Genomic DNA, 25646 nt, shown 5'->3' with positions numbered 1-25646 from the left:
GATCCCGCACCTTATGAGACAGAGCACATCTCCCCACTCCAGGAGCTGACGATGCTTTCCCAGCTTTCCTTGCTGCCAGGACATGTGACCTCAGCCCCAGACTTGGAACCTGAACCTAGTGCCAGGAAGAAGCAGGGAAGGAGGAGAGTCTGCTTTGGTGAAGACAGGTGGTGGTGATGGTGGTGGCAGTTCCTGCCAGGGACCAGGGGCAGCACTGCTTTTGGAAGCATCAGTCACCAATAGGGCAAGCTGTACTGTCTGTACTCAGCTGTAGCATCTGGGGAGTCTTCCTGGGACTGCCTGACAATGTGATTTGGCCATCATTCCAGGCTGCACGGTCTCCAAGGGGACTCTGGCTTTCCAGGAGAGTTTCTGAGCTGCCCACTAATGGATAATAAACTCCTTCTCTGTTTAAATAAGCCAGAAGTGATGTTTATGACTCTTGACTAAGATCCCCTGAATGTCAGATGAGGAAGGACCAAGCAGTAGGGAGGAGAGGGGAGGAAGAGAGAAAGAAGACCATACGAAGGGTGTCTGTACTCCTTATTTTAGGAATTGGGAAGTCACTGAAGGATTTTAAGTACAAAAGAGACCTAAATGAGACTTGCATTTTATGGGGCCCAAATGGAGGTGGGTTGGAGGGGGACACTGCTAGAATCAGCAAGAGCAGTGAGGAGGCTGGGTCAGAATCCACTGGAGGAATGATGAAGCCTGAACCAGGGAAGCCTCGGTGAGGCTGGTACAGGACTGGAGGGGAGACATGAGCATCACTGAGGACATAACTTATTAGATGTTGGGGAGGAGGGAGTGAGACGAGTTCAGGAAGATCGCCAGGTTTCTGGCTTGGACAATGGGGTGAGTGATGCTGCTGCAAAATGAAATAGGCATTGAGGAGGTGGGGCAGCTTTGGGGGGTGATGGTAAGTTTGTCTGGGGCACACCGAATGTGCAGGACGAGGAGTCCAGCTGAGAGTTGGATATCTGAGCCCGGAGCTCAGGAAGTCACTCCAGGCTGGCTTCAGGTATCGATTTGGGCCATGGTATAGTGGGAAATCTTTAATACATGGCTTTCCAAGCAGGGAAGCACCTTGATTTGTAGAGTTTGCCCATACCCGTGGTGTAAATTCTCCTGCTGTGGTTGATTTCAAGCTGTCACTGTGATGTCTCTGAGCATTTCCACCATTCAGGTAAAAAATAACCTTGAAAGCATAGATAATAGTAAAATAACTAGGAATTTATGTTTTGAGTGTTTATTATCTTTGTTTTGAACATATTTATATAATCAGAAATTTATATAACTTAATTTTTAATAATGGCCTTAACACCTGGCTCACAAAATTCCTGAAACTTTGTTCTCAGGAGCTGGTCCAAGCCAGCCCAGTACACCATTGGATTTGTAGTCATTTGCATAGAGGTGGTGGCTGGAGGATGCAATTGCCCAGGGGAACAGGTAGAGTGAAAAGAATGGAGGGGCCAGAACAGAATCCTGATTTACTGCAAACTTCCTGAGTTCCAGAGCCCAGGGAAAGCCTGAGAAGGAGCAGCACAGAGAGGAGGAGAAACTGGAGAGAGAGGGAAGCCAAAGCAATGAGTAGTAAAGAATCCTCTGATGGTCAGCAAGCAGTCTGTGTGGGAGTTTAACAGCAGCAATAGGAGGTGCTGGGAGTCCATGAGGGAAGAGGTACCTAGGGAAAGCCTCCAGAAGAAAGTGACATTCAAGCTGGGTTTTGAAAGATGAGAAAGACCTTACAAGTGGTGGTGAGCTTTCCCAGCAGATGATCCAGCAGGTGGAAAAGTCCAGAGTGTAGAGGGAACAGAAAACAGGTTGAAATCTGAATCAGGTGGGAAGTTCATTTGGCTGCTAATCAGAAGTTTAGGCAAAGCAGGTGTTTATCCTTTCACTTAAAGAAGTCGTGCTACTGCAGTAGGCAGTCCATAGTTGGTGTGATAACTTCACAGTCCCCAGGGACCCAGAATCCTACCTTCCTGTTCTACCATTCTTAGTACCTGGATTCCACCTTCAAGGCCCCTTCAACGCCCAGGGTGGCTGCTTCAGTTGCAGCCATCATGTCTATGTAGAAAGCAGGAGGAAGGGAAGTAGGGTAAAAAGAGTACCTGCCAGTTTTCTGTCTCTTTCTGAAGGAGTTTTCCCAGAAGCCAACAACTTCTGCCTACTTCTCATTGGCTACACCTAGCTGCAGGGAGGCTGGAAAACTCTGGTCATCTTGCTGGGCTTATGACTTCCTAGAATCAAAGTATGAGAAGGGGAGAATGGTTACTGGTGAGCCACTAGCAGCTCTGTCTCCCCTCCCAAAGTTTTGCCCCCAACTTATTATTTTTAAAAACTTCAAGCATAGAGAAAAGTTGCAAACATAATACAATGAACAAAACCTTCAGAAAAGTTGCAATATTAGCACAGTGAATACCCAAATATCCTCACCTACATTTGCTACATCTTTGTTTCTCTCTCTGCATATGTGCTGTCTCCAGAAGAAGGTGGCATGGTTACTGGGCCACTACTTTCTAGCACAATGGATTCTTTACCCCATGTCACATGGCCAGCCCCCCTTTAGGGCATAGGATGGCAGAGCACAGGCCCCTGGGTCTCTTTCTGGCCAGGCCCTAAACCTGTGAGTTCTCAGGGCCCTCTCTTTGTTTCTGTTCTCTCTCCCCACTGGAAAATGGGCCGCTCCACTCCTCTCTTTTGTCTCCCCTTCTTAAGAGTGTACCAAGGAGCACAGCTATTGAAGCTTCTGGAGAGGAAAGGCTGGGAGAGTGTGAAGAAGGGTTTGGGAGAAAATCCCAGCTGGAGCAGCAGGTGCTCTCTTAAGAGAATCCTAGGGATCCTAGCTTTGCCTGGGTTCTGCAAAAATCCAGAAGTGTCTTTATAACTCTGAGTGTGGTGCCTGACAGTGTGATTGAACATTTACCAACATTATTGCTGTCCGGGCCTCAGGATGGGGAGGAAGACAGGCAGGCGGGATTGGGGTGCTAAGAACAGAGTGGGGGTGGGTGGGTGATATTGAGTGAACACCTGTGTGCCAGGCACTACATCATTAAGCCCTAAAATCAATCCCTTAAAGCAGGCACTTTCATTCCCACTTTACTGATGAAAGAACTGACACCCAGAGAGGGAAAGTCATGTAACTGGTCATTGGCCTCTATTCTTTTCAGTCGGTTTTTCCTGAGTGCCTACTGTGTTCCAGGTACTGTTCTAGGTACTGGAGATTCAGCAGAAAACAAGATGCATGAAGTCCTTGCTCTTCTAGAACTTACTATTCTAGAAGGAGGCAGCAGACAATTAACAAATGAACTAGTGACCAAAGAAAATGCCTTAGATTGTGTCCCTTTCGTCAAAATCAGTGACATTCACCTCGCTAAATCTAATGGTCAATTCTCCCACGTGACTCTGATTTCTGGGTACTTGCTCGGAGCCAGGCCCTGCTCCAGGAACTGGAGAACAGAGTCGTGAGTAAAAGAGGCCCTGGGGACCTTATATTCTAGTACCAGAAAGCAGATGTAAAATAAATAAGTAAAATATAGGGTGTGTCAGGAGGTGATAAGTGCTTGGAGGGAAAGCGAAGAAGAGAAAGAGCATGGGGGTGCTGGGGTGAGGCTGAGGGTTTGACCAGTTAGATGCAGTGGGCAGGGAAGGCCTGGCTTGAGGTAGGAATTGAGGGAGTGGCCAGAGTAAAGTCCTAAGGCAGGCGTGGGCCTGGCACGTTTGAAGACCTGCAAGGTGGCCAGCGTGGTGGAGTGAGTGAGGGGTGGAGAGTAGCGGGGAGGGAAGGCTGAGAGCTGGTGGGACCTTACAGACCCTTGTAGTGTGAGCTCAGGAGTGACGTGATCTAACTTTCCTTTTTAAAGATTGCTGTGTAGCGAGTAGATTGTTCTTGGGCCAGGGTGGAAGCTGGGACCGGTTTGGATGCCATCACAATAGTACAGGGAAGATGACAGTCCACTTGGGCTAGGGTGGTGGCAATGGAGATGGAGAGAAGCGGCTGGATCCTGGATATTTTGAAGGTAGAGCTGAAGATGGGTTACAAGAGAGGAGTCAGGACCAGTCCAGAATTTTTGGCTGAGCAGGTGGAAGGATGGAGAAGATTGTGGGAGGAGCAGGTCTGGGGACAGGGGAAAGTCAGGAATTCAGCTTTGGATGCAATAAGCCTGAGCCAGATGCACATTAGATACCCAGGTGGAGCTGTGAGCAGGCAGCTGGATGTGCTCTTTGGGATTTCAGATTGGGGCCACAGGTGCACCATACTTGTCACATTCAATGCCCGAGACTGGGTGAGACCGTGAAAGAGCAAGTGTTGACAGATCAACACTCTGTCAACACTTAGTCCTGGGGCCTTCCAGAGCAAAGAGGAGGAACAATCAACTTTGTTCACATCTTTACCCCCCCATCACCTAAAACAGTGCCTGGCACAAAGTAACTGCTAGGTCAGTATTTTTTGAATGAATGAATGAATGAATGAATGAGTGGTGCTAAGTGCTAAGAAGGAAATAAAATGGATGCTGAGTTAAAGAGTATATGGGGGGGCTTCCCTGGTGGCACAGTGGTTGAGAGTCCGCCTGCCAATGCAGGGGACGCGGGTTCGTGCCCCGGTCCGGGAAGATCCCACATGCCGCAGAGCCGCTGGGCCCGTGAGCCATGGCTGCTGAGCCTGCGCGTCTGGAGCCTGTGCTCCGCAGCGGGAGAGGCCACGGCAGTGAGAGGCCCGCGTACCGCAAAAAAAAAAAAAAAAAAAAAAAAAAGAGTATATGGGGGACTTCCCTGGTGGTGCAGTGGTTAAGAATCCACCTGCCAGTGCAGTGGACATGGGTTCGATCCCTGGTCCAGAAGATCCCACATGCCATGGAGCAACTAAGCCCATGCGCCACAACTACTAAGCCTGCGCTCTACAGCCCGCGAGTCACAACTACTGAAGCCCGCGTGCCCTAAAGCCCGTGCGCAACTACTGAGCCCATGTGCCGCAACTACTGAAGCTCGCGCGCCTAGAACCCATGCTCCGCAACAAGAGAAGCCACCACAATGAGAAGCCTGTGTGCCACAACAAAGAGTTGCCCCTGCTCGCCACAACTAGAGAAAGCTTGCACGCAGCAATGAAGACTCAATGCAGCCAAAAAAAAAAACAACAACAAAGTACATGGGGGAGAGTGGTCTACTTTAGATAGAGTGGTCAGGGAAGATCTCTTTGAGAAGGTGGAATGAGTCAAGCCCTGAAGGACAGGGAGAAGTCAGTCATATAAAGAGTTGGGGAGAGATGTCAAGTGCAAAGTCCCTGAGGCAGGAATGAGACTGGCCTCTTGGAGGATCAGCCCTGTAAGCCTGGATCGTGCAGGAACTTGCAGTCCCAGAACCTAGACTTTGGATCACATCCTGGGTACCCTGGAGAGGTTCAAAGAGAGGAGTTAAGTGATCAGACTGATTGTTTAAATAATCCCTCTGAGCCACGTGGAGGATGTTTTGTAGGGAAGCAGGAGTGGAAGCAAGGAGAGTGTTAGGAGAGAAAAGGCAGTGGCCCAGGCCAGAGATGGCGATGTTTGCTGAGGTGAGGGAGGGAGAGTAATGGGCAGATTCGAGATATTTTAGGAACAGAATGGCAGGATTGGGATTCAAGAGCCCCTGCTTGTTCAACCCCACTGTGAAAATGTCCTCCACAGACAGACTTGGGAGGGCCTGGGGTAGGGACCAGAACCCCATAGGGCTGGGGGGGTTTCCTCCTGGGGTCTCTTCATAGTCACCCAACCCCAGACTCCAGGGGCTGCCCCACGCTGGAAGACGTGGAAGATGGTGAGAAGGGCTGCTGTGGCTGCTAGGATCATCCCATGCCAGGTTCTGGGCCAGGACTCTAAGGCAGCTAAAACCATGTCCGGCACTTGGAGAGGATCCTTTCCCCCTTTTTCTCCATCAGACCTGGATTCGTGATCTCTCCCCAAGCCTGGCCCTCCTCCAATGCTTCTCCTGTCCAAAATTCTTCAACATTCCTCCCATTGAGAGGTGGGATTATGTCCCTGTTGTTGAATGTGGGCCCTGGGACTCAAAAAGAGTACACTGGACATAAAGCTGTGCCAGGTTTCAGGCTGAGGCCTTAAGAAACTGGCAGCTTCTGCCTCTCATCTCTTGGGACGTTGGTTATGAGAACCCAGCCACAATGCTGTGAGGAAGCCAAGTGGTCACATGGAGAGGCTACATAGAACTGTCCCAGCGGACACCCCAGTTGAGGTTCCATCTGTCAGCCAGCAAAGACCGCCCCACTGTGAGTGAGCAGATAGCCCCAGCCCCAGCCTGTAAGCCACTCCAATCGGTAGGGCTTTGGAGCAGAGATGGGCCATCCCTATCGAGTGCTACCCAAATTGCAGCTCTGTGAGCAAAATAAATGATTATTATAGTTTTAGGCCACTCTGTTTGGGGTGGTTTGTTATGCAGCAACAGGTAGCTGGGACTTCATGCCCACCTCTCCAGAGCCTATCCACAACCAAGCACTGCTGAGTCTTCCTTCTGAATACATGTTCTCTTCATCTTCCCTGCCACCCCATCTGTGACCTGGACAGCTACGTCAGCATCCAAGTAGATCTCCTCCCACTCGCTCTTAATTGCACAGGGTCTGTTTCCTACACAGCAGCCAGAGAACTTGCTAGAAAGCCCATCTGATTACCTCCCCAGCCCCTCTGTACCCACTTGAAGCACCCAATGGCTCTCCACTCTCCTAAGATCAAGACTCACCATCCTTGCCCCCTTTAGGCATCAGCGACAGTGGTGGTCTTTCTTCTCTTCCTCCGGTACCTCACGGGCCCCTTGCCCCAGAGCCTCTGCACGTGCTGCTTCCACTCCCCGAGATGCCCTCCTCCACCTACCTAGTTAACGCTTGCTCAAATGTCACCTCTTCTGTGAACTGCCTCTGAGTCGGTGGTTCTTGAAACGGGGTCTCTGACCAGCATCATCAGGGAACTTGTTAGAAATGCCAATTCTCAGGCCCAAGCCCTGTTCTAAGGCATCAGAAATTGGGAGACAGGGCCCAGTGGTCCGTGTTTAACAAGCCCTGCAGGTGATTCTGATCCATGCTCTTGAGAAGTGCTGCTCTAAAACCCTCAGCGCAGGTCATGGATTTTGTCTTCTCCCATCTGTGAATTCCTCTCCTTCAGAGGTCTGCATTTATGATGACACAGGTCTTTGTGAGATTACCTGATGCCTGGCTCCCCTGATAGACCAGAGCACAGGGGACACTCATCTTCTGCTCCTCACTGCCTCCTAGGCCTAGGCCTGGCGCACCCTGGAGCTTAGGGATGTGGGTTGAACAGATATTAACTGTTGGCCTCCAGGTGGTCATGGGCTTCTCTGGCTGTGGGGGAGGGGAAGGGACCGGTCCCTTACAGAGCTGGGACCCTCAAAGTGGACAAGGGGAGGGTGAGAAACCTTAAGAAGTTTGGGGAGCGTTCAGCCCCTGCAGAAAAGGCTGCTGTTCAGAAGGCAGGGAAAGGGTCTCCCCAGCCAGAGCTTTCCCTCCCTCCCTCACCTCCCCAGTCCCTCCTCCACCCTGGGGTAGCCCTCAGCTGACTGCTATTGACCACTGAGCCAGGCCTTGTTTTGTGGGCTTCACGTGTTTTATATCATTTAATACCTAAGCTTCTGCGTTGTGTATCATTAACATTCCCATTTTATAGAGAGGGAAACTGAGACTCAGTGAGGTTCAGGTACTTGGCTGAGGCCAGGGCAGGGAGGACTTGAACCCAGGCTGTATGACAGGTGCATTGGCCCTCGCCATCCATGCCCAGGTGGAGAACACTCAGATGGCCCAGGAGGTAGGAAGCAGGAGTGCAGTGGGCCGGCAGGCCTGTGTGGAACCTCATTTGCTCTTCCCTAAGGCAGCGTCAGCTGTAGCAGATTGGGAGAAGGAGGCCCCAGTGTTGCCAGACCTCTCTAAAATTTCAAGAGCAACCAAAAATGTGGATTTTTAACATCCTCCTTGTTTCTAAATAATCACATTAGAAAGAAAACCCTTAGGTGCTTCCAGAGACCAGATAAATGCCTGTGTCAGATGACATTGATGGTGAAATTGAGGGGGTGAATGACAGCAGAGCCAAAAAGGAGACACCACAATGTGTGTATAAGGTCTCGGACCTGGCCCCGCCCTGCCCCCCTCCCCCATGTCAGAGTCGCAGCTTCTGCCATGTCTGGGACGGTCCGCTTTAAATTCAGCGTCCACCCTTGGCGGGATGCGGTTTCACTAAGGGCAGACCCCTAATACTGACCCTTACCATCGTGTCTCAGCCCCCAAATGGCCAGCACCATGTGGGCGGAGGCTAGGTCTGCCTGGTCACAGCTGTGTTCCCAGCCCCCGGGCTGCATGCAGGTGCTCACTAAATGCTTGCTGATGGAAGTAATAGTGTAAGCCCTTCCCCCTCTGAACACCCCACTCCCCCACCCCTACGCTGGCTCCTCCCAGTCCCCTGTCCTGGATGAGCGGGGCGGGGCGATGGTGGGTTAAAGGCCGGCAGCTGGGGACCCCCTTGGATGCTGGGTGCCCGTGGAGTCCAGGCTGTAGCATGGCTACGGCGCACTCTGTAAGTCCACCCGCCCGCCCCCTTGGGCAGCGAAGGCTGGGGCTCACCGCCCACCTTGACTTCTTTTTTTGGTCAGGCCAAAGAGGCTGAGGGTGGAATCCAAAAGTGGAAGAAAGAGAAGGAGGAGAAAGAGAAAGAGGAAGAGGAGGCAGCAGCGGGGGTGTGGGTGGGTGAGGAGGCTCTGAGGAAGGCCCGGGCCGAGGGCCCCGTGGAGAGCAAGCTGGAGTTGCACCCACTGCTGAACAGGTAGGCCCTACTCTTGGCATTGGAATCACTTCCTCATCTGGGAATGGCCAGAGCTGGCCTTAGACTTGGGCTCTGGTGGCCCTTCCAGCCTTAACCCAGCTGAGATTCTGGGTTAAAGGCCCTCACTCATCCCCTGGCCCTTCAGGATAACTGGCTCCAGTCACCTTGGGCGGCCTGTGCCCCAAATCCTATCTCCCTGTTTGCCCTTGGAGGGACAGGGCTTCCCTGCCAACCTAGCTGCTGCTGGGGGCGGGCGGGTGGGTGCACTCTGCTTCCTCCTGGCCCCCCCTCCTCCAGGTGGGCTCTGTGGTTCTTCAAGAATGACCGCAGCAGGGCCTGGCAGGACAACCTGCATCTGGTCATCAAGTTTGACACCGTGGAGGACTTCTGGGCGTGAGTGTCTGTCCCTCATGGAGGAGGCTGGGGCCATGGGGTTCTGAGCTGGGGATCCTTCGCAGACCCCACCCCTCCAGGGAGCTGCTTTCTACACAGCTTTCCCAGTCTTCCCTGGGGCCTTGCAGCATCTGCTGAGGACTGGGGCTTGGTGGGTTCTGCAAGGAGCCGGCGGGGGGATTGGGCTGGGGCACATCCCCCCGCTGAAGCCTCCTTGGGACCCAGGGAGAGAACCTGGGAAGTGGGAGAAACAAGGAGTTGACCCTGACTCTGCTGCTCCATGCTTTGTGACCCTGGGCAAGTTCCTGCCCCTCTCTGAGCTTGTCTCAGCCACAAAGTGAGTTTTAAGGCTGTCTCAGTGTCTGTGGTGATCCAGTGAGGAGATCTGAAAGGTGCTTCACAAACCCTAGAGGTGGGTGAGAAGGTGGGATTTGAAGGTCTGGGCAAGTGGGGATGGAATTCCTGGTAGGGGGCACCGGTATGAGCAAAGGCTTGGAGGCTGGAAGGTGGGTGGAAAGCAGTGGGGTCTGGTAAGAGATTGAGGGGGTCTGAGGCCAGTTGGAACCAGGCTCTAAAAAGCCTGGACTTTCAGCCTGGGATGGGGCCTCTCTCCAGGATGTACAATAACATCCAGCTGGCCAGTAAGCTCTCTTCCGGCTGTGACTACGCCCTGTTCAAGGTAAGCCCTGCTTCCCCACCCCCACCCTGTCCCCAGGGCACAGGGGGGCTGATTCTTCCCAGCTTCCTCCCTCACAGGGGGTTTGGGGGTGGGGTGCCGAGGACAGCCTCCCTCAGAGTCAAGTATAATTTCAGATCAGAGGACCGCTCTGCAGAAGCATGGACAGAGTGTCAGACCTGAGCTGTACCTTGAAGGACAGGGGAGGGGGAAGAAGGGGGAACAAGGAAGGAGTCTAGGTTTCTGGCCTGGCTCCTTAACTAGGGACGTGCATCAGAATTGCCCTAGGACACTCATCAATGTCCAGGCCTGTCCCTGGAGGTGCTGTGCAGTAGGGCCCTGACATCAGCATTTAAAGATTTTCCTTAGGTGACTTGTTTCCAGCAGCTGAGCCTGGAATGTCTGCCTTTGGCCACACTGGGGTTGCCCCAGATGCTTTCTTTTTTTTTTTTTTTTTTTTTGCGGTACACGGGCCTCTCACCGTTGTGGCCTCTCCCGTTGAGGAGCACAGGCTCCGGACGCGCAGGCTCAGCAGCCATGGCTCACGGGCCCAGCCGCTCCGCAGCATGTGGGATCTTCCCAGACCAGGGCACGAACCCGTGTCCCCTGCATCAGCAGGCGGACTCTCAACCACTGCGCCACCAGGGAAGCCCCTCCCCAGATGCTTTCTTAATGACCTCCATTTGAACTCTCATATCAAGGAACTTGGTTCAGTAAAGGAGATAAACACACACCCACGCAAGGCTATGTGAGGTGACAGGTGTTGAGGCTTAGGGGCCCATGGGAACTCACAGGAGGGTCTGGGGGGCTGAATGGCTGGTAGAACCTGCTTTTTCAGGAGGGATGAAGGCAGAAAGGTCCTGGCCTGTGGAGGCCTACTGAGGGGCTAGAGCAGGACCTGGGGAGGTGGCCAGGCCCTCACTTTCCTCTGAACAAAGGGAGGTGGTTGATCTGCAAGCCTGCCTCCCAGGATGGCATTGAGCCCATGTGGGAAGACAGCAGGAATAGGCGGGGTGGCCGCTGGCTGGTCAGCCTCGCCAAGCAGCAGCGCCACAGTGAGCTGGACCACCTATGGCTGGAGACGGTGAGTGAGGGACTGGGCGGGGAGGCTTCCCAAGGGAAGGGGCTGGGCTGGTGTGTAGCGGTGGTCTCAGGGTGGTGGGGGCAGACTCTGTGCCCACCAGGAAGGCTCATCCTCCTCCTTTTTTTTGGCTCCAGCTGCTGTGTCTGATCGGGGAGAGCTTTGAGGAGCACAGCCGGGAGGTGTGTGGGGCCGTCATCAACATCCGAACCAAGGGGGACAAGATTGCCGTATGGACGAGGGAGACAGAGAACCAGGAGGGCGTGCTGCGCATTGGGTGAGGGGTATCTCTGGCACAGGGTGGGGGCTGGGTCTCTTCTAGGAGAGAAGGGGAAAGTGGTGGAAGGGGCGTGGTTTGGCCTGCAAGGGAGACCTCTGGAACTCTGCATGCTGTCTCTCCCTTCTTTCTTCACCACTTGTGTAAAGGGTGTGGCATCTCAATTTCAAACTGTTTCTTAACAGATCTCTTTTCCTTTGCACTAGGCACATTTTGGGTTTCCACATGGGTAAGACAAATACAACAGGAGTTACTGTGTTTGGAACCAGGGTAGGAGCTCTGAGCAAAGGACCCAGGGCCCCACGTTATCTCCAGGACCTGCTGCTGACTGCCTGTCTCCTTTCCTCTCCCACTTACCTCCCAGGCGTGTCTACAAAGAGCGCCTGGGACTCTCCACAAAGACCATCATTGGGTACCAGGCCCACGCAGACACGGCTGCCAAGAGCAACTCCCTAGCCAAGAACAAATTTGTGGTGTGAGGGGACCCTGGCACCACTGCCCAGTTGGCTGCCCCTGAGTCTCCCACTGCTGTGTGTGTGTGTGTGTGTGTGTGTGTGTGTGTGTGTGTGTGTGTGTGTGTAAAAGGGGCTGGGCTGGGGGCAGATGGCATGGTTCTCACCTATTCTGGAGTGAATACGAGCACTCTTTAATGTGAATTGGGGCCCGGGACAAGAGGCAGTTCTGGTGGGGGACCCAATGTGAGGGACCAGGGCAACGGAAAGGTGGAGGAAAGCCTGGGCTTGTTTCACCCTGGGGGTTGGGTTGGGTAGAGTGGGGTGAGGTGAGTTATTGGTGGGAGGAGGGCTCAACTGCAGGTGGAAAGATAACAGGAGAGAATCCTAGGATCCAGGACTTACTCCGTGCTCCCCACCTCGGGGAAAGAGGCTAGGTGGCCTGAGGGTCAGACTCTTCCATTTGAGGGAAGGGGGCTCAAGGCTGCTGACCCAGAGCTGGAGCTCAGGGACAGGAGTGGGGGGCTCTCTCGATTGATCACTCTGCTTTAAAAACTTTTATGGATTGCCTCTCATCAGATTTGTAGCCTTGGAGCCTACCCCGTATCCCACACCTCCCCCCAGCCAGCTGTGCGTGGGTCCCTAGAGGGGCGGGAGTGGGGGCGGGGGCAACTGATGAGGCCCTGGCCCAGGAAAGGTGGTCAGGCCTTACTATGGTTCTGCTAGACGATGATCAACTGGAAGGTGATGAAGCTTAAGCCCCTTTCTGTTTCCTAAATAAATACTTTTAAACAAAACCAGAATTATTTTTAAAGAGGACTCTAATAAAATTGAGTAAAATTCAGGCCCCCCAAACCTTGATCTGCTCTAGTCCTGCCTTGAGAGGGCTCATGTGAGACGCCCCAGGTACCAAGGAGCCTGATCAGGGTGGAAGCTGGTAAGGGGGAGAGGGCTTAGACGGTGGGCGGGGGGCTTTAACCGCCAAAGGGGCTTGAGCTAGGGCATGCAGTATATGCCCCTGGCAAAACTGAAGGGGCATGGAGCAGCAGGAGTGGCCCTCACAAGACCCAGGTGTCATCCACTCTGAGTTTGAACCAGTAGAGGTAGAACTGAATTTCTGGGGCTTCCCTGGTGGCGCAGTGGTTAAGAATCTGCCTGCCAATGTAGGGGACATGGGTTCGAGCCCTGGTCTGGGAAGATCCCACATGCACGCAGAGCAGCTAAGCCTGCGAGCTACAACTACTGAGCCTGCACTCTAGAGCTGGTGAGCCACAACTACTGAAGCCCGCTCCGCAACAAGAAAAGCCAGCCCGATGAGAAGCCCACGCACGGCAACTGGAGAAAGCCCGCGCGCTGCAACGAAGACCCAACGCAGCCATAAAAAAATTTAAAAAAAAAGAATTTCCGTCCAGTGAGGAGCGCTTTTTAAAAAAATTTATTTTTATTGGAGTATAGTTGCTTTACAATGTTGTGTTAGTTTCTACTGTACAGCAAAGTGAATCAGCTATACGTATACAAATATCCCTCTTTTTTGTATTTCCTTCCCATTTAGGTCACCACAGAGCACTGAGTAGAGTTCCCTGAGCTATACAGTAGGTTCTCATTAGTTATCTATTTTATACATAGTATCAAGTGTATATATGTCAATCCCAATCTCCCAATTCATCCCAGCACCCAAAAAGCGCTTCTGATTGGACTCCACTGTAATAAAACGTCCTGCACGTGTGCTAAACACCATCCATATAACCATCCTCCTCTCGCTCACCAGCTCAGTAGTTACTCCTCTCTAGGGATGGGAACAGACGGCAAGGCCGGGGATTGGGGTGGCGCTGGTCCTGAGCTTTGCGGTGTGGGGGGAACTAGGGGTCTTTCGTGTCTGCGACTTGCGGCGCCCTCAGCATCTCAGGTTGGTCTGAAGGACGCTGCAGCGGCCACCGCATAGGGAGGAGTCAGGCCTAGAGGCTAGCCTCCGACAGGGCTGGGTCGGGCTGTGCGAAGGGGCCTGTATGGGGGTGGGGTCCGGAGGGGACAGTCGGGAGGGGGCGGAGCCAAGCCCAGAGACTGGGCTCCAAAGGGGAGTAAGGCTGGGGGCGGAGCCTATGGAGGGGGCGGAGTCAGGCCTAGAGGTGGGGCTCTGAGGGGGACCAAGCAGGGGGCGGTCCGGGAGCCTAGGGCGGTCCCTGCGGGGCGGACCCTGGGGGGCGGGCGGGGCCCGACGGGCGCTCTGGGTGGCCGCAGCCATGAAGCCGCAGCCGCCGGGCTAGGCCCCGGGCGGCTCCAGCCCCGGGCGGCCCGCGGAGGGCTGGGCCCAGCCCCCGGCTCCGGTTCCCGGGCCGGCGGGCGGCCGCTCACCATGCCCGGCAAGCACCAGCACTTCCAGGAACCCGAGGTCGGCTGCTGCGGGAAATACTTCCTGTTTGGCTTCAACATCGTCTTCTGGGTGAGAGCGGGGTGGGTTCTGGGCCCTGTGCTGGGGATGGCGGGAGAAGGAGGCTCAGTCCCCTACTAGGGGGAGACACTCTCTGCCACAAGGGCTTGGGACCGTCTCCCCACTCCTTCCTCCCATTCGCACCTCCACGCCCACCCCCAGGACCGCCCAGGGGAACTACGAAGAGGCCCGGATTGCAGGGGACGGGTCCCAGCCACTGCGGTAGTGGGGGGGGGGGGCAGTCTTCCGGGGTCTTCCCGAGGCCCGGCGGAGAAATGGGAGGTGTTTCCGTGAAGACCCCACGGGCACGCTTAGTGCGGGCGCCCCCTCTCCCTCCCAGCCCCTTTGCTACCCGGGGGTGTCGGGGATACGCGGAGCCCCACCCCTGGTTTTACCCGTAGGGAGGAGAGCCTCCTCGAAGGTCGGGATCCCGTCTCCTGCCCCTTTACCTCTCCAGTACCCGGGCCTGCTGCCTCGCCTTAAGCTCCTACAAAGGGGAAGGGTAGGTCAAAGGTCGAAGCCCCACCCCCACCCCAAAGAGGCTTGCGGGCAGGGAGGGCCAATCGCCCTAGTTCTCGGCCGGGGACAGGGGATATTTCCTGATGAGAGGCCAGGAGAGCTGGCCCTGGGGAACAGAATTCAACATCCACAGCTGACCAAACCGAGGCTCCAGGGCAGGGCTGCCCCTGCCTGGAGAAGGGAGCTGCTGGTGCCCCTCCCAGGGTGGCATCTGTAACCCTGGGCCCTGCCAAGTCATCTTTCCCTTCTCCCTCTTCATCCCATATCTCCAAGGCTACTTGCTGCCTCTGCAGTCTCTGCTTCTGACGTCTTGGGTCAGAATGCCAGACCCATTCAGTTTTGTTTATCAGGACTCAGTGGCACTGCCCTCTACCCACATGCTGCTTATGCAATGTGGGTGTCCTTTGGCCCCAGCAGTGCCCAGCCTCGAGGGTGTGAGCCATGTGCAGAGAGCACTAGTCAGGGAAGTCTGAGGCTCTGGGTGAAGCAGGCCTAGCTGTGAGACAGTGGGCAAGTCACTTCTCTCTGGGCCTTAGCTTCCCTGGCAGCGAGTGGGTGATAATGAAGCCTGCCCCTCAGGACTGTTACGCAGATTAAATGAATTATAACTTACTGTATTCTTGCAGCTACTTTATTATCTACATTTTACAGGTGAAGGAACAGGCACAGAGAGGTTAAATCTTTTAACCCAGAGTCACACAGCCAGTAAGTGCAGAGCCAAGGTGACAGCTCAGTGGGCAGTAGATGGAGGTGAGGCAGAGCATTAAGCAGAGGGAACCCCCAGATGTCAAGGGGCGAGAGGCATGAGAGACCCAGGCTTGTTCCAGGGTCCCCCAGGATGGGGAGCCCGAGTGTGAAAGGCCCCAGGTATGGGGCAGAGAGTTTGTGTTTTATGTTGAGGGCAGAGGGTAGCACTGAAGGCTTCAGTGCTGGGTGATGGGTATGTTCTAGCTTCTGTTTTGGAGGCAGATCTGCCTGGCTGACATGGGGAGGGTGAGTGAGGGGCAGGGTTTGGAGGTAGGGAGACCAGGGAGGAGGGCTGGGGCAAAGTTGGGGTGGTGGCAGGTGGGAAAGGTGAGGAAGGCTCCAGGGGGAGTTATGAGGCTGAACTGACAGGACTGGGCCACTTGGGGGTTTGGTTTTGGGTCAAGGTGGCCTGAAGGAGGTACCTGTGAAACAGGCCCAGAGATTTTTTTATTTTAATGGAAAGCAGACCCTTATGTTACCCTGCTCAGGACCTTCCAGTTTTTTCTCACTAGAATACAGTCCAGACTCCTCCCCGTGGCCCACAGCACCCTGTGGTGTCTGGCCTTGCTGCCCTTCAGTTTGTCCCTTGCACCGCCAAACATGATCTTACCTCTGGGCCTTTGCCAGTACTTCCGCCTAGAATTCTCTTCTCTTCAATGCACCTTTTCATCATTCAAACCTCAGCTAAAATGTCACCATGCTCCCTAACTGAAACATGCCCCCACTACCCTATTAACTCCCCATTTCATCACCCTGTTTGATTTTCTTTAAAGGCTCTGTTGGTATCTGAAATTACCTTGTTTGCTCACTGTGGATTTCCCCCACTGGAGTGTAAACTCCATGAGGGCTGAGAGCTCATGTGTCCTATTCCCTGATGTATTTCTGGTGCATGGAATGGATCCTGGGACATGGAGGCGTTTGCAGCAGGCAGGTGGACTAAGGGCTCTAGAGCCGGGGAGAGGTTTGGGTGGAGATCAGGAGATGCCAGTGTCACGATGGGGTGAAAGATGAGTGTGAGAAGAAGAAGGGTAGAAGGCTGAGGTTGGAACCTGGTGGGGGAGGGGGGTAGCCATGTGCATGGCGCAGGTGAAGCAGAGCATTGTAGGAGGGAGGCTGAGAAAGGGCAGGAGGAGGAACGGCGTTGCGTTAACCATGGAGAGGTTTGGGAAAGAGAAAGTAGTGATCATTCACCTAAAGGCCACGGGCGGGTCAAGTGGGATGAGGCAGGAGAAGTGATGTTTGGTTTCACATCCCAGATCCAGTGTGGGGGAGGGAAGGAAAAATATTTCTAGAAAAAGAGTACAGCAGTGGGAGGAGCCTGGGGTTGGAGAGGGGAAGGTGCTAAAGGTGGCAGGTCAGGGGTGGAGCTGACTGAGGCTCTGTGCTGAGGGGAAGGAGCCTGTAGAGAAAGCAGGTGGGAGAGGGAGGTCTGAAGAGGTGGGGTCATGGCCTTGGGCTTGGGCCAGAGGGGCACTCTCCCTCTGAGACTAGATGTCCTGCCCGGGTTCAGGCAGCTGCCCTTGATATCCAGGGCTCTTCCCAGTACGGAAATGAGGTGGGATAGTGGGTGGTGTTTAGAAGGCCTAGGCCGGTGCCACTCTGCTGATATGGGGCTGAATTGGGATTCCCTGTCATTTAGGGGTCTTTGGCTGTGAACTACAAACATGTACTCTGCCAGATCGAGGTTGAAAGGGTGGGACAGGAGTGAGGTGGCAGTCACAGAGTTGCAGGGCAGCAGGAGGACCAGACTTGGGAGGGGGCAGAGAGGATGCCAGGAGCCTGGAGCCCTAACATAGGCCTGGGGTGAGAACAGAGGCTCAGGAAACAGCTGCTGCCACTTGGTGGGACTGTTTTGGCCATCCTCTGCTCCAATTCTGAGTTCCGAGAAGGGGCCCGCCTTTGTCCATCTTAGGGCTGGGGACGGTTCAGTCTTCCAAGCTGTGTCCTGTGGGAAGGAACACTGAGATGCATTCTTGGGAAGATTGAAAGGACCCTGAATGTAAATTGATATAGCCACTATGGAGAACAGTATGGAGGTTCCTTAAAAAATTAAAAATAGAACTACCATATGACCCAGCAATTCCACTACTGGGCATATACCCTGAGAAAACCATAATTCAAAAAGACTCATGTACCACAATGTTCATTGCAGCTCTATTTACAATAGCCAGGACATGGAAGCAACCTAAGTGTCCATCAACAGATGAATGGATAAAGAAGATATGGCACATATATACAATGGAATATTACTCAGCCATAAAAAGGAACAAAACTGAGTTATTTGTAGTGAGGTGGATGGACCTAGAGACTGTCATACAGAGTGAAGTAAGTCAGAAAGAGAAAAACAAATACCGTATGCTAACACATATATATGGAATCTAAAAAAAAAAAAAGAAAAAAAATGGGGCAGAAGAACCTAGGGGCAAGATGGGAATAAAGATGCACACCTACTAGAGAATGGACTTGAGGATACGGGGACAGGGAAGGGGAAGCTGGGACAAAGTGAGAGAGTGGCATGGACATATATACACTACCAAACGTAAAATAGATAGCTAGTGGGAAGCAGCCACATAGCAGAGGGAGATCAGCTCGGTACTTTGTGACCACCTAGAGGGGTGGGATACGGAGGGTGGGAGGGAGACGCAAGAGGGAAGAGATATGGGGACATATGTATATGTATAGCTGATTCACTTTGTTATAAAGCAGAAACTAACACACCATTGTAAAGCAATTATACTCCAATAAAGATGTTAAAAAAAAAGAAAGGACCCTGGATCCCATTTACAGCCCTTTCCCCTCTTTCTCTCTTTCCCCCTGGCTTCCTGAAGACCCTGAGCAGTAGTGGGGAGGGGGCTCTGCTGGGGGTGGGAAAGGATGCTGGTGCCCCAGCCCTCAGCTCTTTGCTGCTGCTCCTGCAGGTGCTGGGAGCCCTGTTCCTGGCCATTGGTCTCTGGGCCTGGGGTGAGAAGGTAAGGCGGTGGGGTAGGGTGTGGGGCTGCTCTGGGTCAAGATGGTGGGAGGGCCAGCCCCCCCCATTTGCCTCTGCTCGCCCTTCACAGGGTGTTCTCTCCAACATCTCGGCGCTGACAGATCTGGGAGGCCTTGACCCTGTGTGGCTGTTTGTAGTGGTAGGAGGCATCATGTCGGTGCTGGGCTTTGCCGGCTGCATTGGGGCCCTCCGGGAGAACACCTTCCTGCTCAAGTTTGTGAGTGCCCTCCCACTGGGGACCCCAACCTCCTCCCACCCACTTCTTGCATAGTTCATGCTTAATAATGGTAGTTTTATTATTATGTTATTGTAACAATAATCACTAGATTTGTATTCTCCACGTTTATAGTATCCTTTCTGTTGTACGGGACCGAAACCTAGTGGCCTAAGCTAAAAGGGCCACTAAGAAAGCCCAAGGGCGTGTTAGCTGCCAGCGCATTTGGATCCAGCAGCCACCACAGTGTCACTTGTCCTAGTCGCTCTGTTTCTCAGCTCTGTCCCTCTGGGTTGGCTCCAGTCCTCTTGGGGTGGAAAGATGTCCAGGAACGGGTGGCTGCTGGCTTCAAGCTGCCCTCCCAGGAACTCCTGCTGGAGGCTGAGGCTCTCCCTTCCCAACCATTCTGCCCAAGTACTTCAATTGCATCTCCTTAGTCCTGATTGGCCGCCTCTGGACCAATCCCTGTGGTCCCAGGGGAGGTAATGCTCTGATTGGTGGGATCTTGACGCCTGCCCAGTCCTCTATGTGGGAGTGGGAATGGGGAAAGAGGTGGAGGTGGCTCCTGCGTAGCAGCAGAAACTGAATGTGTGTGTGGAGAGTGGTTTCTCAAAGACAGCAGGGTGGGTAAGAACAGCACTGTCTTTTTTCATCATAAAACAACACTAACATGATAGAAGGTGGGGACTCTTGATGATAGAAGGTGGGCTGTCTTGGGTCGGGGTGCAGGAGGTTGGAGCCCCACCCAGTGGCAACCCCAGACCCTGTATCTCTGACCCCCCACTGTCTGTGTGCCCCCAACCCCAGTTCTCCGTGTTCCTTGGCTTCATCTTCTTCCTGGAGTTGGCAACAGGGATCCTGGCCTTCGTCTTCAAGGACTGGATTCGAGACCAGCTCAACCTCTTCATCAACAACAATGTCAAGGCCTATCGGGACGACATTGACCTCCAGAACCTCATTGACTTTGCTCAGGAATACGTAAGTCCAGCATCCAGCTCTGACCACATGCAGGAGGCACGTGCTGGGCAGATGAATGAGGGAGCAAGCTCCCTGTGTGCTGGGTCTGTTCCCTCGCCCACCAGGCCAGGCAGGCCCCAAGGAAGCGAGCCAGGAGGGCCCCTGTCTGAGAGGAAGCCAGGCCCTCGTGATCTCCATGTGCCTGGCCCTGCATGGTCACAGCATTGGGGAACAGAGGCCGAGGCCAGAGGATTCAAACTGGCAGCTCCTAGGCCAGGCTTACAGAACACTTAAAGGAGGAAACGTGGCATAAAAATATAGATTTCTTCTTCTACTAAACTGGGCCCACAGTATGGGCTGGCGCTACATTGCCACTGCCCCCTTTGCTGGTAGAGGGACTGTTTGCCGTGTCCCTGCCACGCTATTTTATTATACCTGTCAGCCCTCTTCCCTCATTTATATTATTCGTTTGGCCTCTGAACATATTCGAGTTTGAGGCCCGCCCCCCAGAAGCTCTGCCCTCAAGCTTGCAAACCTAACCCCTGTGAAGAAGCAGTCAGTGAACAGTTCACAAAATCCTAGACACCTCCCGCCTGCACGTTCTCACCCACTCACGCGTAGTCACACACACTCAGAGTCATACTCCTTTGGTGCCATCCACCCCAAGAACTGCTCTGGGATCCAGAGGTGAACCAGAGCCGGTGCCTGCTTTGAGGAGCTCTCAACCCAGGGCAGAAGTAAACAGAGAGGCAGGTGGTTAGGGTGTGATTTATTTGTTCATTCAACACAGAATTGTTATGGACCTATTCTGTGCCAGGCTCTGGGCTGCGGGCTGGGGATTCAGAGGTGAAAAAAGCTGGGACCTGTGTTTGTGGGGATGGTAGTCTGGGGGAAGAGACAGATGATAAAAGAGCAAAACAAACAAATGTGTGTGCGTGTGTGTGTAGAATTATAAATCGTGGTAAGGGCTGAAATGGGGAAGCTCAGAGAAGGCGAAGGCCTCTCGGGGGCAGCCTTGGGAGAGGAGAAGGCCTCTCAAGACCAGCCTTGAGCTGGTCCCTTGAGGGCCAGCTTTTTAGCAGCCTGTGCCATGTCAGTGAGTTAAGGCTGTGTACTCCTGTCTCCCCACTAGATCATGAGCTCCCTGCTTCATTGCAGCCCCACGATGTGCTGGGTAGGGGTAATGGTGATACAGGTGCTGACAGCAGCATCTGTGAAGTGGAATGGGATCATTGTGAGGGGGGCAGGATTGCCCTCCTGTCCCGGCAGAGAGGAAGAGAGAAGGTCTTATGTAAAAACCGCTGGGGCAAGTGTGGGGAGACGGGTCACAGATGTGGGGTTCAGTGGTGCCTTTCCCCACAGGGTTTGTTGAAACTCGAACCCCTCAAGGTGGCCTGGAGGAAGCCGCAGTCCTTGGGCCACCATCCCTGCCCCCCCCTTCCTTTTCTCAACCTCTCTTGGACTAGGGGACAAGCTCAGGAGCCCCTTCCTACTCCACCCAGCCCCCACCAACCCAGGCAGGAGCCTCAAGCTGCTCTGGTGGCCCTGGGCCCAGGCCTGGCCTGTCTGTGGCAGAGCTACCCGCCTGCCTGGCTGCCTCTAGGCCCCCTCCCGGCCAGCCCAGCCCTGTCTTCCTGCAGCCTGGGCCTGTCCCCAAACAGGATGGGGCTCCTGGGCTGGGCCTGGCTCACCTGGGGTTCTTCTCCCACCCGCTAGTGGTCTTGCTGTGGAGCCCGAGGGCCCAACGACTGGAACCTCAATATCTACTTCAACTGCACTGACGTGAACCCGAGCCGGGAGCGCTGCGGGGTGCCCTTCTCCTGCTGTGTCAGGGACCCTGTGGTGAGTGGGGCCTGGTGAGGAGGTGAGCCTCGCAGTTCGCAGGCCCAGTCTGGGAAGAGCCCATCCCCGGGCTGGCTCGACTCCACCCTGCTCTGGGGGCTGTGGATGTGGATGTCGGGGGAGGTCAGCTTACATGGGAGTAGCCCTGTGGGCTGGGGAGTTTGTGTCCGTGGGCAGTGCTGAGGCCTGTTGGATAGGGACTGCTCCTCTTGGGCCACCATGCTGGGGTGGCAGGGTTGGGGGTTCTGACCCTTTTATGGCTTTCTTTAGAACAGAAGCTTCTCTCGGTGACACCCCTCCAGTCACAGTGCACAGGGACAACGAGGGCCAGGTTTCTTCCCATTCTTATAAAACTCGAGCAGTCAGGGTTCCTAAAACTGAAGCAGTTCAAGCTGGTGTTGTGGCCATGCACCCTGGCATCAGGGAAAGAGGTGCACGGGTCCCAGCCAGCCTAGCTTAAGGAGCGGTGGACACAGCGGAATCCACGGTTCCATCTGCTTCCCCTGAGACCCCATGGATGCCCCCCCCACTGAGTTGCTCACTGGCCTGTTTCTTCTCAGGAAGATGTCCTCAACACTCAGTGTGGCTATGATGTTCGGCTCAAACTGGTGAGAGGGGAGGGGACAGGGCTGAGGGCAGCTGGGGGCACTGGGATCGGAAGCGGGGGTCCCCTATAGGCTCTAAAAGGCCTCAGGGATTCGGGGGAAGGGATGCTGAGTCCTAGGAGGCACACGAGGCTTGGTACTGCCAAACACAAGGCAGTGGACGCCACTAGAGGGAGAAAACAGTAAGATATGGATAAAGAAATACGAACAATAATGTGACAATTTCAGCTAAGCACTTGGAAGAAAATAAAATCAGAGAAGTGATGGGATTGGGGCAGAGCAGTCAGGGAAGGCCTCTCGGAGGAGAAGGCATCTGTGCTGAGACCCCGATGAGGAGAAGGCCCTGTGGTGGAGCTCCAGGCTGCAGGCACTAAGGTGTAAGGTCCTGGGCGGGGCTGAGCTTAGCAAGCTGGACTGAGATGGGGCCTGCAGTGGTGGTGGTGGGTGGGCTGAGCCGAGCCTGGTGCCCATCTGTCCCCAGGAGCTGGAGCAGCAGGGCTTCATCCACACCAAAGGCTGCGTGGGCCAGTTTGAAAAGTGGCTGCAGGACAACCTGATCATCGTGGCTGGGATCTTTGTGGGCATCGCCCTCCTCCAGGTACCACTGTGGCCCTGCATGCCCTCACTCTGCCCTGGACAACCTGCCCTGCCAGTGGCCTCTCCCTCACCTGCTCTCCGTCTTACAGATCTTTGGCATCTGCCTGGCCCAGAACCTCGTGAGTGACATCAAGGCAGTGAAGGCCAACTGGTGAGGCTGCCTCGCTGGCCATGGCCACTCGCCTGGCTGACCCAGGGACCCCCCCCCACCCCGCGCAACTCTCCCCATGATGGGCAAGGCTGCAGGAGGTGTTTCTGCTTGGACCTGAACCCCACATGGGGCTTGCGTGCCTCTGGGCTGTGCACCCATGGAGAGAGCTGCATGGCTCTGCCCGGGCTGCCTGTCCTGTAGCTGTGTGCACGGAGGGTGGGTGTGGCCGGTGGGTGTGCACAGGGAGCCGCCATCTCAGCTGTTGTTGGGTGGTTGGCTCTCCAGGGGACTAGGAAGGGCACAGCTAAGAGGGGGCAGGCCAGGTGGGGTGGGCTTGGGGCCTGCTGTTGCATGGGACACAGCCTCACGTATCTCAGAGCTCTCTCCACTAGCTGTGACCTTGACCCTGCCAGGAGCCCACTTCAGCCTCAATGTCTCAGACTCTAAAATGGGTCCAAGAATTTTCTCTCCCTTGCTTGCCTCTCAGGATCAAACATGATGATGGCTACAGACTACTCAAATAAACAAAACCTTGAAAACCACTGGCTTCCGCCCGGCATCTTGAAGGCTCTGTCAGCTGCAGGTTCTCAGCAGAGCTCTCCATCTTGGGCCCCAGCCTGGAGCCATCCGCCGATGTGTTTTCTTGGCCTGGGTAGTATATACATTTGAGCCAACCTTTAAAACTTGGTGTATTTCACATAAAAGTCCAGATCCCCAGCTTCTTGTGAAGATTGGCCATCTGGCCACAGCAGCTCTTGGGACATCGTCTCCTGGGACATGTGCTTCCTGTTCTCTGAGGGACCCACCTGGCCTGTGCTGCTCACCGTTTAGGTTGGGGTTGGCCTCCCCACTGCTGTAGGGTTTTTCCCTGCAAACACTGCGAGGCTGCCGTGGGCTAAGCCTGGGGCGAGGCACCAGGATGTGAAGAATGGGGAGGCTGGACCCTGCCGTGAAGAGGCTACACAGCCTAGGAGGAGTCCAACCACACTGGAGACTGAGACGGGTGCCCAGGAGAGTGGCTGAGGGGTGGAATGGAGATCAGGAATGTTTGGGGAAGGAAGTAGTTGGAAGTTGAAAACTTGGCACACGTGGGGTTGGGGGGAGCCTGCTTTGGGACCCATGGTGGTTGACACGGGCTCACTTGGAATCAAATCGAAAATCTTCATGGAGGCCTGCAGGGCTGCCTCATGGCCACCAGAGGGTGCACCAGCAAGCTTTGCCTGGGTCTGGCTACTTCGTCCACAACCTCACTCTGGTACAGCCAAGTGCCTGGTGTGTCCACCCAGCTTACCAGTGCTTTGGGTTCAGGGAATTTGAGAACTTCGAAAGGAGCAACTGGCTCAGACTTGTGAAGTCTGCTGCTCTCAGCTCTGCCTCTTAGCTGCATGAAGGGGTGTGTATAGAGTGACTGCCGCACCCATCCCTAGGGTGCCCTTTGTGGATAAAAGGAGGGATTTGGGCTGGTTCACAGATCTCTTACTCAGATGCTCTTAAGGTTGTATAAATGAATGAAGTAGGCCTTTGACTTGGGAGGTCTTTGCAGTGCAACTGGCTTTCCTACTGTTCCTGAAGACTATACAGAGAGACATTGCTTTATGATGAAAAATATTTGGACCATCAAGTTGATAATGGCAGCTGACCTTGAGGTACAATACAGTGGTGGGGACTGGCAAAGCACAGGTCCCCATCTGAAGTTGGTGGTTGTCATTTAGTTGTGGCTAATTGCTATAAAGTGGGAATGCAGGTCTAATGTCAGAAATCTGGAGAAGCCAGAGATCCAGGCTTTTATGTGAAATATCCCTATTTTTAAGGTGTTGACAGCTAATGAAAAAAAAAATGCAAGCCCAACAAAAGAGGAGGGAGCCAGCTTTGGCCCCTGTGTCACTACGGTTCCCTCTGGGATAATCACCCATTGGGGTCCTGGCTGCTGTGCCATTCAGGGGTGCTGGGAGCTGCTGCCAGGAGGGGAGGGTGTGGGGTATGCAACCAGCATTGTAGCTCCCAGACACAGGCTGGACAGTGTCCTGGGGTCCCTGACAGGTACCAGTGGAGTACAATAAATACAGCTCACGATATTGTGCACGTCTTGCAATTTTTAATTTCACAAGCTTTTACTTTTCATTTTCCCCCTCAAACCTCACAACCCCCTTGTGAGGTGGAGACTCTTTTCCTGATGAAGAAACTGGGCTCAGAGAGGGGAGCGAGTTGCCCACCACACAGCTGGAGGAGGCACCCAGATCTGAGCCTTCTCGCCGGAGTTCTGCACCAGACCCGTCCTGCCTTTCTGATGCATTTGGGTGACACCTGCACACTTGAAGTGTGAACCAGTAAGGGACAGCAAGGGATTGTTCCCCAAGCATGAGTTGAGCTTCCACACAGGTGCTGGGGATGTAGAGGAGGGAGAAGGGCAAAGTCCCAGCCCTTGTGCTGCATTCTCGTGGGGGAGACACAAGTAGGCAAATAAGCATTTTTGTTAGTAATATAAGCTATGAAGAAAATAAGGGTGATGAGCTAGACAGTGATGGCTGGAATGCCTGTGAGAAGGGACCCCTTGCTGGGGTGGTGGAAGGAGTCCCATATCTGGGAAGCTCCAGGGGAACAGTGTTTCAGGTTTTGGTACCAGCTGCCCTAGAGGCCCTGAAGCTGGGTAGGCTTGGCATAAGGGAGGCTGGGGTGCTGGAGAGGTGCAAGTGAGTGAGGGGCAGAGGGCACGGACAGAGGGAAGTGGTGGAACCAGGATATATTTGGAAATAGGACTGATGAGATGCATGGGAATGACTGGAAGGAGTGGTCGTGAGCTTGGCTGTGGACCCAGAGTTCTCCGAAGCTCAGTTCTGCTACAGGACATCCATCCATCCATCCATCCACTCAGGTAGGCCCTGGCTGGAGGCTGGGGTTGCTGAGG

At 54.2% G+C, this 25646-nt stretch overlaps 2 protein-coding genes across 4 annotated transcripts; both read left to right on the top strand.

Moving 5' to 3' along the window:
- Positions 1–7742: 7742 nt before the first annotated feature.
- Positions 7743–12529, top strand: LOC111169858 (eukaryotic translation initiation factor 4E type 1B). Its single transcript, XM_089905875.1, has 7 exons — positions 7743–7805; positions 8644–8813; positions 9111–9206; positions 9822–9894; positions 10841–10966; positions 11101–11240; positions 11605–12529. The coding sequence occupies exons 1-7, from the start codon at positions 7743–7745 to the stop codon at positions 11717–11719; spliced, it is 783 nt and encodes a 260-aa protein (XP_089762001.1). The 3' UTR covers positions 11720–12529.
- Positions 12530–13898: 1369 nt separating this feature from the next.
- On the top strand, positions 13899–23411 carry LOC149744012 (tetraspanin-17). Of its 3 annotated transcripts, XM_089905136.1 has the most exons (10): positions 14052–14132; positions 17539–17711; positions 18305–18355; positions 18446–18592; positions 19397–19567; positions 21263–21388; positions 21949–21996; positions 22475–22591; positions 22680–22741; positions 23229–23411. In XM_089905136.1, exons 2-10 carry the CDS (start codon positions 17625–17627, stop codon positions 23263–23265), a joined length of 846 nt encoding a protein of 281 aa, XP_089761262.1. In that variant the 5' UTR covers positions 14052–14132; positions 17539–17624; the 3' UTR covers positions 23266–23411. The 3 variants fall into 3 exon arrangements, with proteins under 3 accessions (XP_089761263.1, XP_089761261.1, XP_089761262.1); XM_089905135.1 differs by lacking the exon at positions 17539–17711 and having other exon boundaries at positions 13900–14132; XM_089905137.1 differs by lacking the exons at positions 17539–17711; positions 18305–18355 and having other exon boundaries at positions 13899–14132.
- The last annotated feature ends 2235 nt before the right edge of the window (positions 23412–25646 follow it).

This window comes from Delphinapterus leucas, unplaced genomic scaffold (assembly GCF_059928025.1).
Source record: "Delphinapterus leucas isolate spDelLeu-1000000601 "Yukka" unplaced genomic scaffold, BTC_Dleu_Yukka2 spDelLeu_asBTCV2_sq25, whole genome shotgun sequence".
NCBI classification, from domain to species: Eukaryota; Metazoa; Chordata; class Mammalia; order Artiodactyla; family Monodontidae; genus Delphinapterus; species Delphinapterus leucas.
The sequence above is the reverse complement of the archived record's forward strand: the minus strand, read 5'-3'. Positions and strand labels throughout refer to the sequence as shown.